The sequence below is a fragment of the Giraffa tippelskirchi genome, chromosome 2, assembly GCF_054371585.1.
Source record: "Giraffa tippelskirchi isolate mGirTip1 chromosome 2, T2T-mGirTip1v1.2.pri, whole genome shotgun sequence".
NCBI lineage: Eukaryota > Metazoa > Chordata > Mammalia > Artiodactyla > Giraffidae > Giraffa > Giraffa tippelskirchi.
The window spans coordinates 44,168,419-44,183,128 of record NC_137276.1 but is presented as its reverse complement, the minus strand read 5'-3'; the positions used below and the strand labels follow the sequence as shown (position 1 = coordinate 44,183,128).

Below are 14,710 nucleotides of genomic sequence, written 5' to 3'. Positions count from 1 at the left end.
ATGGGATCGCACAGAGTTGGACACGACTGAAGCGACTTAGCAGCAGCAGCATTCCTTTCATTTAGAAACATACATTCTCAAATCCAGGGAAACTAAACTAACTACTGTTCTGTCAACATAATCTTCCTGAGTTAGAAAGATCCACTGGAGAAGGGATAGACTACCCACTCCAGTATTCTTGGTCTTCCCTTGTGGCTCAGCTGGTAAAGAATCTGTCTGCAATGAGGGAGACCTGGGTTGGACCCCTGGGTAGGGAAGATCCTCTGGAGAGGGGAAAGGCTACCCACTCCAGTATTCTGGACTGGAGAATTCCATGGACTGTATAGTATATGGGGTCGCAAGTAGTCGGACACGACTGAGAAACTTTCACTTTTTCACTTTCAGCATAATCTAATTTTTTATCATGTCTTCCCTGATACTCTTTTTGAACTTATACTTTGAAATGACCTTTATCTATTAGCATCGGCTGAATGTTATCTACTACGAAGACATGACTCAAAATGCTACTTTCTACATAAAAGTATTTCCTAATAGTAACACCGATAAATAATTTCTTATTGTAAACTCCAGAGCCTTTGAAACTCCCTCTCTCTCTCTCTCTTTTTTTTTTTTTTTGGCCACACCATGTGGCTTTCAGGATTTTAGTTCCCCAACCAGGGGTTGAACTTGGCCCACAGCAGTAAAAGCACTGAGTCCTAACCACTGGACTGTTATGGTACTCCTTCACACTTTGCATAAATAAGTACAATTAAATAAATGTAATGTCCTTAATAGTTGATTGTGAGAAACCTACAAGTTTTTATGTATTATATATGCCTAATAATATTTTCAAATAGGTACTTTCTATTTTAGGCAACTTCCTTAAATATGCCATTAATTATGAAAGTTTAATTTGTAAAGTACACTTTTAACTCTGGCCAGCCATTTATGTTAAGTTTTGCTTCATCATTTAAAAAACATTTCTACAACACATTACATCTTTTTTTCTTTTCACTATCTTCCAATTTATTGTTGAAGTAATGATTTTTTCTTTTTAATTTTGTAAAAGTAGTATGTATGGAGGAAGAAAAATCATGATAAAAACCTTTCATTATGATGAGGAGTGAATAACTTTTGCCTTTGCTTTATGAAAAGTAAAATCTATTCTTATTCAAGTTGGCTAAGTACTTATTTTCCATCTAAATTATTAAATAATCCAAATATTGTTGTTTCTAGAAAAATCTCAGTCCTCCTTAGACTGAATATGTATGCTATAATCAACACTGTTCACATCAATACATTATTTATAAATGGTTCACTTTGCATGTTGCAACTAAGTGATTGTGTGTACATTTTTTTTCAAATTAAAGAAAAAATTCTTACATATTTATTGGAAAAATTCTTCCTTTACTTTTTACTCTCAACCTTACTTTGCAAAGATCATTTTCATCAACTGTTGGTACATATCATTCCTGAACTTTATCTGTGTATGTCAAAATGTATTCACACATGTATACTAACATATAGATATGCAAGTATACATTTAAAGTAGACCTGAGTTTGATCCCTGGGTTGGGAAGATCCCCTGGAGAAGGGAATGGCTACCCACTCCAGTATTCTGGCTTGGAGAATTCCATGAACTATGTAATCCATGGGTTCACAAAGAGTAGGACATGACTGAGTGCCTTTCACTTTCACACCATACTAAACAATTGTCTTTAAATTTGGAAAAGAGTTTGCATGTCTAGGGAAATATTATGGTAATCACTCTAAATAATTACCCTCAAACAATTTATATACAGCATTTATTTTTTCTGATTTGTTTCATGAATGAAGCAAATTAAGAGAATCAGAGAAGATAGAATTGCCATGACTTATTTTTGCCACCAGTTATTAAAAATAACCAGAATTTTCCTAACATTCCTAAGTTTGTTGTAGACCCTTGACTCTCACTAATAGGCTTGTTGGAACTGCACCTGGTATTTTTATGACCATCTTATATTGCAGAATAGAATCTATTCCAACATGAGATCGCAATGAGTGTTATATATTAGCCACAGGGAATTCTTGCCTTCATCATGATCCATTATGGTTGGAATTTATTTCAAGCCATGTTCTATCCATGCTACTAACAGTTGCATAGGGAACTAAAGTTGTTAGTGACAAGAGTTCCAGGTGACCTGATTATATCTAATTTATGGGCACTTAGCAGGACTAAGCTGGGGCTCAGCACACTATGTTTGATTCTCTACTTTGAAAGATTATGACCTTTCTGATCCAGCGCTAACACTCAGTGTAGAATTAGATGTTGATATGGAATGGTTTTATAGGTCTCTTTTGCAATGGTTATAAGATAAATAACTTTAGAACATAAATTGTCATCTAATTGTCTTCGAGAGGTGTGTCAGAGAGGCTAACAGTACAACTATTTATTCTGTTATTTACTTTACAATTGTAGACAGGATTTTTCTTAAAAAGTCTATTAAGATAAATACTGTAAAACCAATACTCCACTGTAAAGATGGAGATCATCTAATTCAAATTCTTTCCAGAAAATTTCTCAGATCTAGTCTTTTAAGTTATGTTTTAGCCTCAAGCATGCTGATTTTCAGTGATGTGGCTTGACTTTTTGGATAGTTCATTCTTTTCTGTCCCACTTTGGATTATTAGAAAATCTCTGCTTACATTGAAAACATATGCTTTGTAATACTTTTAATTTATTATTCTTATTTCTACCCACTGAGACTACAATGAATAAACTAATTGATCTTTTCATAACAACCATTCAGATGTCTGATTAATCTTGTGATTTTTTGTTTAAACATTTTGAGTTTTATCATGTATTCTCGGTGTAACTAAACTTCACATCCTATTTGTCCTTAAAATGGTGCTTATTTTAATCTACCTATTTCTTCATCTATTATTAATGCATATGAAGTAATTTGTATTATGCTTCAGCATTGTATTATTTAGTGTTGGCATGTAGACTCCTTTTACTCATCCAAATTTTATAATTATATTTTCATATTAATGTTTGTAGCCATTATTATTATATTTGGGCGATTTTTTTTCTAATACAAATAAGATGATTTTAATTAATTATTATAAAAATTTAGAGTTTTGAAATTTATTATTGACTCATTAAAATGATTTTGAACCTTGTTTTTTATCGTTAAATGTGTTATATATCCTTCTGGGCTTGTGGTGTTTATGGTATTCACATATTTTTATACACATGACTTTAATACCTTTATATATGTTAGTGATTTAAAGTGAATCGTAGGGACTTCCCTGGTGGTCAGAGGTTAGGCTCTGCAGTTCCAGTGCAGGGGGCATGTATTCCATCTCTGGTTGGATAATTCATGTCCCATATGATGTGTGGTACAGCCAAAAATTTTTTTTTAAAGTGAATTAGAGAACACATTATATTAGAACTCAAAGCTGTGTGGCACTTCATTGGAGACCTTCCTCCATATGATAATGATGTTTCTAGGTACTCTTTCTAGATGCAATTATTCAACCAGGTACAATACAATTCAACTGCCTTTCTCTTTATTGGCTATAAAAATATCTTGATATTAAACAATGTTTTTTTCAGGTTAGGTATAGTTTCTACAATGTTCTTCTCATTAGAAATGTGACATTTTTAATGAACCAATTCTAGCTTCTGGTAATTATTGCTATATCTTTCTGTGCACGCAGGCTAAGTTGATTCAGTCAGTCCAGCTCTTTGCGATCCTATGGACTGTAATCCACCAGGCTCCTCTCTCCATTGTTCTCTTGGCAAGAATACTAGAATGGGTTGCCATGCCTTTTTCCAGGGGATCTTCCTGACCCAGGGATCGAACTCGCATCTCTAAGTCTCCTGAATTGGCAGATGGGTTCTCTACCACTAGTGCCACCTAGGAAGCCTGCTATATCGTTAAATTGGTTTTAATTCAAATATTTAATATTTGTTTTATAATCTTGGATGATCTGTTTGTATTTTATAGATTCTTCTTTTTCTTTTTTTACATTTTTGGAAATTTAGCTTTTTATAAGTAAAAGCTAGTTTGCTTTTTATGTGTTACTATGTTCCTAGCACAGGATAAGTTCATATAATACTTATGATAATTATTATGATAATTCTATCATATCAGTGTTTATTGTTATCCTCATTTTTAGAGATGAACAGACTGAGCACAAAGAGACTTTGCATCTAGATCATATAATTCGTAGGTTATAGGACTATGACTACAAGCAAAGTGATACAACTCCGATAGTACTCAGCCATGTTTCTAGGCACAGTGCTAGTTACTGTGTAGAGAGATTAAGTCATGACTAAAATAGCATCCCCAGCTTTATGAAACTTCCAATACAGTAAAGGGAGACAAACTACAACAAATATATAAAATGTATAATATGCCATGTGGTGCATGAAAAAAAGCAGTAAAAACAGTAAATAAATAGAGGGGAAGTTGAAAGGAAAGAGCAGAGTGGAGGCATGGCACCTTCTAAACAAGGTGGTCAGAATAGATCACACTGATAAAATTATATACAAAAATAATTTTATAAACTCAAAAAAGATTTTAAAAATTACAAATAAATATTTTGTGGCATTACTTTGTATATCTAGAGTCAGAGATGCAGATGTGTATCATATTCCTGCAAGCCCTTTGTCATAGCTCCTGAGTAATAAGTGCCTCCTTGATGAAAATTCTCTCTTTGCAAAACTGTATCATAAAATAATTAGACAAATTAGCACCTATTTATGTATAAAATGTTTATTGAAATATTGCTTAAAATGACAAAAACTAACAACAGTAAACATATCATTATAAGTTTTTACTTAGACCAACTGAGCTATAGACTCATAATGAAATACATACTATAGATTCATAGTAGTATACATCAAACTGCTATAGTAAATCTGTATTTGCAAACATGAACATGGGATAATCTAATGTGTGTGTGTGTATGTGTATAAGACAGAGTTTTTTGGAGAGAAGAAAAAATTAGCAAAATAAACTTTAACTGTATAGATTTAATAAATTTGGGTTGTGAATGGATTCTCTTCTTTTGGTTATCTATATTTTGGTTTATATCAGATATGAACATTTAATATTTTAGAAAAATATAAATAAATACAAATGTTATACAATCTCTCTACCCTATGTATATTTTCATTTATACATTACTTTTATAAATTAGAAGCTTATGTCATTGCTTCTTTGACTTTTCTAAAGGCCAAAATTTGTGACATCCTAGCAAATCTCAGCCATTACTTTTGTGATTGCGTTCATTGGTATTCCTCTAATTGTGAACAGAATGCTACCTGAAATCCTATTTTTTAAAACTTGAACAATGAAGTAATCATGATTGTCTTCTCATCCATAAAAAACTACAAAATGGATCAATTTTTATAGATTAGTGTAATTTAAAAGTAACTAAGAATAGAAGATTTTATTAAATAAGTACTTTGACAATAATGAGAGACTTCAGTTTCAATTGTTTTTTTAAAAAGATGCAATTTCTGTGTTGCAGCCTCCAATGAATATACACTCTATCGTGGTGCAAGTTCAGTGCATCAACAAAAAAGTGGGCACTGTTATCTACCATGAAGTTCGAATTGTGGTGAGAGACAGAAATGACAACTCACCTACATTCAAGCATGAAAGCTACTATGCCACAGTGAATGAGGTCAGTTTCTCTCTACCTTTCTCTGTTTCCTTTTTATCAATATATGTAACTGACTGCATACTATAAATATTTTGAAATTATCCCTCTGTAATAATAAAATAATAAACTGTTTAGAAATACCAAGAAAACATTTCAAAAACAACACTTTAGAAGAATAAGGTCTGAGTGACTTCTAATATGGTTTCAGGAATTCACTTTGCTACAGAAAAAAAGAATTGTTTATAATAATGACCAAAATATTGATATTTGTATCATCTTGGACAATTTAATGTCTGAATCTATATACATACATGGTTGCTAAGGTTTATCAGCAGCTATTCTTATTGTAAAATGAGACAGACTATTTTTTTTCTTTTGTATCTTTGAAGTGGTAGGTGTAATTAAGTACTAGAAGAAAATACATATTTAAGATTTTATTAAAGTTATTTCCTCAATTTTGAAATCAAGTTTTGGCACATTAAAAATATTTAAATATAAATAAAAACGAAATTATTATAAAAATGCTCATCAAACTATAAATATTTAAAAAGTAGTATTACTGATTTTATTGTGCTGTGCTAAGTCATCTCAGTCGTGTCCGACTTCTTGCGACCCCATAGACTGTAGCCCACCAGCCTCCTATTTCCATGGGATTCTCCAGGCAAGAATACTGGAATGGGTTGTTGTGCCCTTCTCCAGGGTATCTTCCCAACTCAGGGATCGAATCCACATCTCTTATGTCTCCTGCATTGGCAAGCAGGTTCTTTACCACTTAGTGCCACGTGAGAACATGCTTTTTTTGTTGTTTGTTGTTTACTTTTGTTTTCCTTTTGAGCCAAAATCCATGAACCAAGAATCCTTCTAATCTTATTTTTTTTGATAGTGACTATTATATTAATTTGGGGGCATTCCATTAAATTATAAAATATTTCTAAAGTATCTCTAATATCTATTATGTGTAATTTAGACACAAAAAATTAACCACATTTTTAATAGCCTCTACTTTAGCAAATCATATTCCTTCTATGACATCTTTTATTTTATCTTAAAAATACATATCTACTTTATAAGAGGAAATCAGTACACTTTGAGCATTAAAACAACATTGTGCCTATAACTTCTACATTATTTTTGAAATTATTTAAAATGTATCTTATTTACTTCAACATTCTTCTGTTCACTACAATTTAAAGAAGTGATATTTCTCATAATCTGAGACTTTCTAGATTTTATTACATTAAAAAAATTAGCTTTTTAAAGTTTAACAGGCAAAGCTACTTGTCAGTCAATGCTCAACCTTTTTGAGCTACCTTTTACTTAACAGATTTCTGCTAAAACAGGCAAATGCTAATTAATGTAATTAATCATGTTACATAATAATGATTTAGCATTTTATTTTAGCATCTAAACTATACTTTTTGAATGAGTTTTTACTTTGTTTGAGTGCTAGCTTTATTTGAATATAAACTGAAAGATAAATTATCTTAGGCAACAGACCTAATTTTAAAATCCAGTCTTGTACCATGTTTAACTGTTCTTGGATGCATGTCTTTATATTCTAAAACAAAATTTATAAAGTTCAATTTGCATTCAAAGTATTCTGTGTAATTTGACTACTTCTACCCCCACTCCAATTATTTTCAGCACCTTGCTAAAAACTAACTTTTCCAATACTATTTTAATTGTGTCATTTTCATATTCAAAAATTGTATGATTTCTCATTTTTATCAAGATAAAGATCATCTGTCTCCACCAGCTGACTTTCAAGGCCTTCTATTATCTGATCATTTGTCAATGTATTCTTAAGTTCAGTTTCTCTCTGATAATATACATTCTGTTCAGACTAACTTCCTCATATCTTACAAATATACTCATTTCTTTGGCTTTACTCACACTGTTCAGTTTACTTAGAAGGGAATCCTCCATACATTCCAAGTCTCCAAGTTTTATTCATTTTTTAAAGTTTAACTCATGACCCATTTCCATTTCCTATTTCTATAGTCATCCCCAGCTATACACAGTCATTGATCTTCAGTTTCTCCAAACTCTAAACTCAAACTCTAAACTCAAAACAGCCTAATTATGTTTTTCTCTCAATGTGTTTCCCAAAGCCAATTGAGACAATCCTATCCCACTGATACTATGGTCAGATTTTCTATGGTTTGATTCTGTGGAACATGTGTAATTGATATTTTCCTCCATTGCTTTTTTTCCTATCAATTTTCTTGTAAAGAATACAAACTTTATTTAAACACCAAAGCATAATTATAAGAAAAAATGAAATTTAGCTATTTTTCTCATCCTATTTTTGAATAATTTTTAGTTTAATTGTCTTGAATGAGTTTATCTATATATCTTTATCTATATATTTATCTCTCCATCGGGGCAAATATATTGCAATTTTATATATACCCATATATATATATATATGTGTGTGTGTGTGTGTGTGTGTGTTTGTGTGTGTATGTGTGCATGTGTGTGTATATATATATACATATATATGTATACATATGTACATACATATGTATACACACATACATATGTATACATACATATGTATACATATATATATACATATATATATATATATATATATATACTGCAAATACAGTGCTACCTGTAAAATATAATTAAATAAAATGTATTTCACTCTGTGAAAGATTGCAAGATATTTTCCATTTTTTTGTTTCTTTTTTCAGTACAAAACATACAGTTAAGGTAGTTATGACTAGAATGATCTAAATGTTTTCCTAAAAATAAAAATAAAGCCATTTGAGGTTTAAGAGATTGTTGGTGTCAAAATATTTTACACTTCATTAAAGTCCAAAAGACAGTTATAAAGCCATCATCACAGATTTATAAAAGTGTCTTAAAGTCCTGATTAGTCACTCTCCTTATTCACTGTGAGAAAACTGAGACCTAGAACAGTACAGGAATACCTGTTTTTGTAAGACATAAGATATTGCAAGTGTTTTGTTTTTTTTTTTCTCTCTGGGTAATTGGAAACTCTCAATTAATTTTGGACAATTGTATCATTAAGTAATTATTCTGGCTGGTTTGAAGAACAAGTTGTACAGTCTAATTGCTGCTGATCATTCCTAAGTAATTTCTGGAAGATAAATATTTTCTGACAGTGATGTCTTTAATAACACATGCATCCCATTTCAAAACATTCCTTTTGACATAATAGAAAGTAAACAAGGACAAATCAAGGCAAACATGTTTTCTTATGCTTGTGAAGAATTAATCTCAGGGTAATAGAAAGATTATATTTGTCCTGATCTTTAATGATCTCTTTACAGACAGGGCAATTTTTTTAGTCAATATTAATTTGTTCTTTTTATCACCTTGAATATCACCCTAAATGTAGTTTGCATCTGTGACATGCTGTGATTTATTGCAGATAATCTGTTGGCATTTTCTGGAAGAATGTTCTCTTATGTTTCTCTTGACAGGTAGATGATATACAGTTAAGAAAGAAAGAAAGAGAAAGGAAAGGAGAAAGGAAGAAAGGAAGCATGTATTATGTAGCACTATAGTACTTACTATTGAAAAACTCTGAATATAAGTGGACCCATACCATTCAAGCCCATGTTGTTCATGGATCAACTGTATATATAAAGCTTCTGAACTGTATTTCTTTAAGTGTCTAGGAACTCAGAGAAATACAGTTCAGATATAATTGAAAGGTTGGACTCAAAGAATTTGCCAGTGTTCAACTATTTTTGACCTAGAAAAATGGCAATTCATATTCTATAAATTAAAAAAAATGCTTTAAGTAAAAATTCATGATGCTGTATTATGGCAGTGTTTATATTGTGGTCTTACACTAGTCAAAAATGCACATTTCATGTCTATTATCAGTACTATTGTCTCTTGATGGTGTTTTGAATTTATTTAGTGAACTGTTTCTATAACTTAATTTTTGTTTAAATTAGTAGTCCTTATTTCTGGATTGCCACTAAATTAACTATAAGGAGTTCTGCACAACAAGCTTAAATTAAGAAAGGACAGAATGGAAGGACATGAAACTGAAGAACACACTTTGGGTCAGATCCTGAAAGGCACCATCATGCCTATTCAGTTCTGTGATGAAAAAGTAAAAATATGTGGATAGCTAATTTGTGAGAATTATTGACCATGAGTTAGCAAAAATAAAATTTTCCCCCTAACAAGATATTTAAACATATATCATTATGTATAATTAAAAGATAACACATAAAATGTATAAAGAAATTGCATATCCTCTCTCTTTTCTTACTTAACATTCTTCAATATGTTTCTATAATATTGCTTTTGGATTCTTGTCACCCTATATACAGAGGTGGTACTACATGGCTGTTTGAGGAGGTTTAGATTCACATAATCTCTATTATTTCCAGTTATACAAAATATAAATCCACTGTTTCTGATTGAAGTAGACTAGGTTTTTGGAACTAATTATTCTCTTGAAGATAACTAGAAGAGGCACAGAGATATAAATAAACAATAAAAGAGACAAATTAATAAAAGGAAAATAAATCATTAAATAAATAAATATATCTACAAAAAGGCATTAAAGAACTAACAAAGAAAGATAAAAAATAAAAATTTGAATATATAAATAGAGAATAAAAGGAACTTTTCACAATGATGAGGGTTCAATCTGCCAGACAGTTGTAGCAATTTTGAATGCAATTTCACTTAATAACATGGCCTCAGCAATAACCAAGTGGATATTGAAAGAATTAAAGGAGAAAATAAAAATCTATTATCTTAGAGATAATTTAAAACCACATGTAAAACCTGTGGTAGGTAGAACGTTAGTCACTCAAACATGTACATATCCTAATCTCAGGCAAAATAACTTTACAGACATGGTTAAGGTTATGGATGCTAATCAGTAAATATGCTGGATTATCCTGGTGGGCCTAATCTAATCACACAAGCTCTTAAAAGGAGAGAAATTTCTGTGACTGGAGTGTCAAAGGAAGAGGAAGTTGTGAAAAATATGAAACAGAAAGGAGAGTTGAGATCAAAGAGAATCAAAGAGTAAGAAGAAATTAAGCTACCTTTGCTGGTTTTAATGATGAATGAAGCCCTCCAATAAGAAAGAGCTGAGAAATGAACTTATTCCCAGAGTCTCCAGAAAAGAATCCAGCCCTACCAATACTTTGATTTTAGCTTAGTGAAACCTGCCTTCAACTTTTAACTTACCTATGAAATAACAAATGAATACTAATTTAAGCTACTAAATTTACATTAATTTATTTTGGTAGCAATAGATAATTAATGTAAAACCACTCCCAGTAATTGACAAAATAGGTAAGGGAAAAATAGCAGTAAGAAAATAGACTTGAGCTATGGAATTAGCACCACTGACCTGGTAAGTTCTTATGGAAGGAACACTATACCTAACAACTGCAGAATTCATTCTTTCCAGTCACATGAAGCATTTGCAAGAATTTAGCAAATATTAGGCTATAAAGGAAGTGTCAACATATTCCAAATGACTGAAGTTACACAGAGTATGTTTTCTAATCACAATGCAATTGAGCTTACAATCAATAAAAACACAGAAATAAATTAGAAACTTCACACTTATTCTGAAAATGACATATAAAACTCTCATTACTCCTAACTAGTATTATTGCATATGTAGAAACCCAACAGTGTTTACATGTAGATTATTATAATTAATAAATGAGCTTAGCAAATTTGAAGACAAAGTCAATATTATTTTTTTTTTAATAAAACAGTAACAAACAAAATTGTAACAAGTCATTCCCTAATCATATCACCTTCAATATGGAGGTTTCAATTATATCACTTTACTCTAAATTAAATTAAACTTTTAATTGAAAGGAAGTACAATTCCACATCTTGGTAAAGATACAGAATAAACACAACTTCTATACATTGTTGGTAGAGGAGTAAATTGGGACAATTACTTTGGAGATTTGTTTGTAGTTTCTACAAAAGATAAACAAAAAGATACCTTCAGTTCAGTTCAGTTCAGTCGCTCAGTCCTGTCGAACTCTTTGCGACCCCATGAATCGCAGCACACCAGGCCTCCCTGTCCATCACCAACTCCTGGAGTTTATCCAAACCCATTCCATCTAGTCGGTGATGCCATCCAGCCATCTCATCCTCTGTCGTCCCCTTCTCCTCCTGCCCCCAATCCTTCCCAGCCTTAGGGTCTTTTCCAATGAGTCAACTCTTCACATGAGGTGGCCAAAGTACTGGAGTTTCAGCTTCAACATCAGTCCTTCCAGTGAACACCCAGGACTGATCTCCTTTAGGATGGACTGGTTGGATATCTTTGAAGTCCAAGGGACTCTCAGGAATCTTCTCCAGCACCACAATTCAAAAGCATCAATTCTTCAGCGCTCAGCTTTCTTCACTGTCCTGCTCTCATATCCATACATGACTACTGGAAAAACCGTAGCCTTGACTAGATGGACCTTTGTTGACAAAGTAATGTCTCTGCTTTTAAATATGCTATCTAGGTTGGTCATAACCTTCCTTCCAAGGAGTAAGCATCTTTTAATTTCATGGCTCAACAATTCTGCTCTTGTGGTATGTATGTTCACCATGTAAGATGTGCAAGAATATTCACTGACAATATTTCCATAATAGTCAAAATCTGGAGACAGCTCAAATGTCCAGCTATGTTAGAGCCGGCTTACCACTTTTAGTGGCATTTATCTTGAAAAAATAAAAATTTCTCTGTGTTTCAGTTTCCTCATGTGAAAACTAGGAATGAAAATATTAGGACACCTACCTCATGGGTTTAATGAATACATGTAATAAATCCTAAAGTAGAAAAGAAAAACAAAATCCCACATATTGTAGTGTACAACGTGTTACTTGTATGTTGTTGTTGAGTCGCTAAGTCATGTCTGATACTTTGGACCCTGTGGACTATAGCCCAATACTGGAGTGGGTTGCCATTTCCTTCTCCAGGGTGTTACTTGCATATTTTGTAACTAATTTTAAAATACAATCTGAAATGAGTTATCTTTATATCACTTATTTAAACCTGATATGATGTTTATGTGTGTTTATGTGTGTATATAATATCAGGCTTAAATAAATGATATAAAGATTTAAAGTGTGCATATATATGTGAGGTGGTGGTGGTTTAGTCTCTAAGCCATGTCTGACTCTTTGCAACCCCACGGACTGTAGCCTGCCAGGCTCCTCTGTCCATGGGATTTTCCAGGGAAGAATACTGGAATGGGTTGCCATTTCCTTCTCCAGGGGATCTTCTTGATGAGGGATCAAACCTGCATCTCCTGCATTGTGGATGGATTCTTTACTGACTGAGTCACCAGGGACACTCATATGTGTATGTGTGTATTCATATGTGTGTGTGTGTGTGTGTGTGTGTGTGTGTTTGTTTTGAGTTAAATTTGAGAAGAAGCTTATACATGATAAAGTATTTTAAGGAAAGAGTAAAAGTTTTCCAGATTATTGTGATAAATTATATAGGCTGACAAAACAGTGATGACAGAAAAAGAAGCCCAGATTTTTTTTTTTTAACTTGGTAAAATGAGCTATGTGAATTATAGTACGTTTTACATAGCCCTAGAGGGAAGTTACGTATTTATGTAAATTATAGTCCCTTTCTTCATAACTCTAAGGAGAAATTATGTTTTAATTTGTATAATGACTGTTACACCACTTAACATTTACCTTAGTTTTTGTGTCCCAGCAAAGCTAAAGTTATATTAAATAATATTAAAATGACTCCCCTTTAACCAAATGCTTTTATTTTCCTCAACAAGGTTTTCCTACATGCACAGAGTTATGAAGTTCAAATGTAAAGGGACCTAAGAGAATCACAGTCAATTTAATAAATTGTGTTTGGTCAAGCTCTCTGAGTTCTTAAGAACAGGAAACTTCAAAGGATACTTCATAAATCTAAATTTAAAATGTCATTTATAATTTAGGAAAGTAAAGGTTAGCAGTGGAAATAATCTTGGTTTTCAGGAAAATCAAGTTGTTTCATAACTATTGACATTACAATTATATCACAAGTTATGTCCTGTTAACAATTTAAATATCTATAAGCTTTAAGTTTTGAGTAATTTTAGTATTTATTTTTCTTCTTTGAATTTTAGCTATACTCATTAGTAACTTGACACACTAAAATTTGTTCTTATCTAAAATTTGCTCACAGGTTTCTACATAAACCTTCTTACTAATTTAGTGGCATCATATCTCCTGATGTTGACTGGAATTAGGTCAGGTTATAGTGATAATGATAGATTCATTCTAACAATTATCATTTATGAGTTCTAAATTTTTCCATGAAACATCTTGTTTAAAACTTACTTAAACCTACACACAAACTCAAATTATTTGTGTGTATTTTTTTCATTTTATGCAATAAGATGAGAAAATACTGGGACAGAGAAGCATTTATTAATTTGCCTAAGATTTCACTGCTAATAAGTGGCAGATCTAAGTGAGAAACAGAGGCAGCTTCACTCCAAAACTGAGGGATTGATCACTATATTGTACAAATGCATCAGGCAAAAGCATGATAGTGCTCAGAGACATAAAGGAAGAATAAAGGATAAATACAACCATCAATCTGAATAGTATTATTACTAATTTATTATTTATTTTTATTTTTGGCTGCACTGGATCTTCACCACTGTGAGCAGGCTTTGTCTAGTTGCCACAAGCTAGGGATATTCTCTGGTTGTGGTGTTTAGACTTCTCATTGAAGTTGCTTCTCTTATTTCAGAGCATGTGTTCCAGGGCATGCAGGCTCATAGTTGTGGCATAGAGTCTAGTTGACCTGCAGCATGTGGAATCTTCCCAGAAGAGGGATTGAACCTGTGTCCCCCACACTGTCAGGCAGATTCTTAAATACTGGACCATCATGGAAGCCCTAGGTAGAGTTCTAAGAGAAAGGCACAAAGCTTTTGGAATCACTATAACCTAGGATCTGATATAGTGTGACCACTTTGTATCTGCACAATCACAGAAAATTGATTAATTTCTAGTACACTTAGTTTCCTCAATGGAAAAACATAGTATTAATTTTATTTATTGATTCACTTATTGAAGATGAAAGGAT

At 32.1% G+C, this 14,710-nt stretch overlaps 1 protein-coding gene across 14 annotated transcripts in view; it reads left to right on the top strand.

Annotated features, from left to right (window-relative positions):
- Nucleotides 1-14,710, top strand: part of PCDH15 (protocadherin related 15) — a 797,082-nt gene that overhangs the window by 303,607 nt on the left and 478,765 nt on the right. For all 14 annotated transcript variants that reach the window (XM_081573683.1, XM_081573682.1, XM_081573681.1 and 11 more), the window contains one exon: nt 5,503-5,658. In XM_081573683.1, coding sequence (XP_081429809.1) covers nt 5,503-5,658 — 156 coding nt within the window. The remainder of the gene's footprint in view (nt 1-5,502; nt 5,659-14,710) is intronic.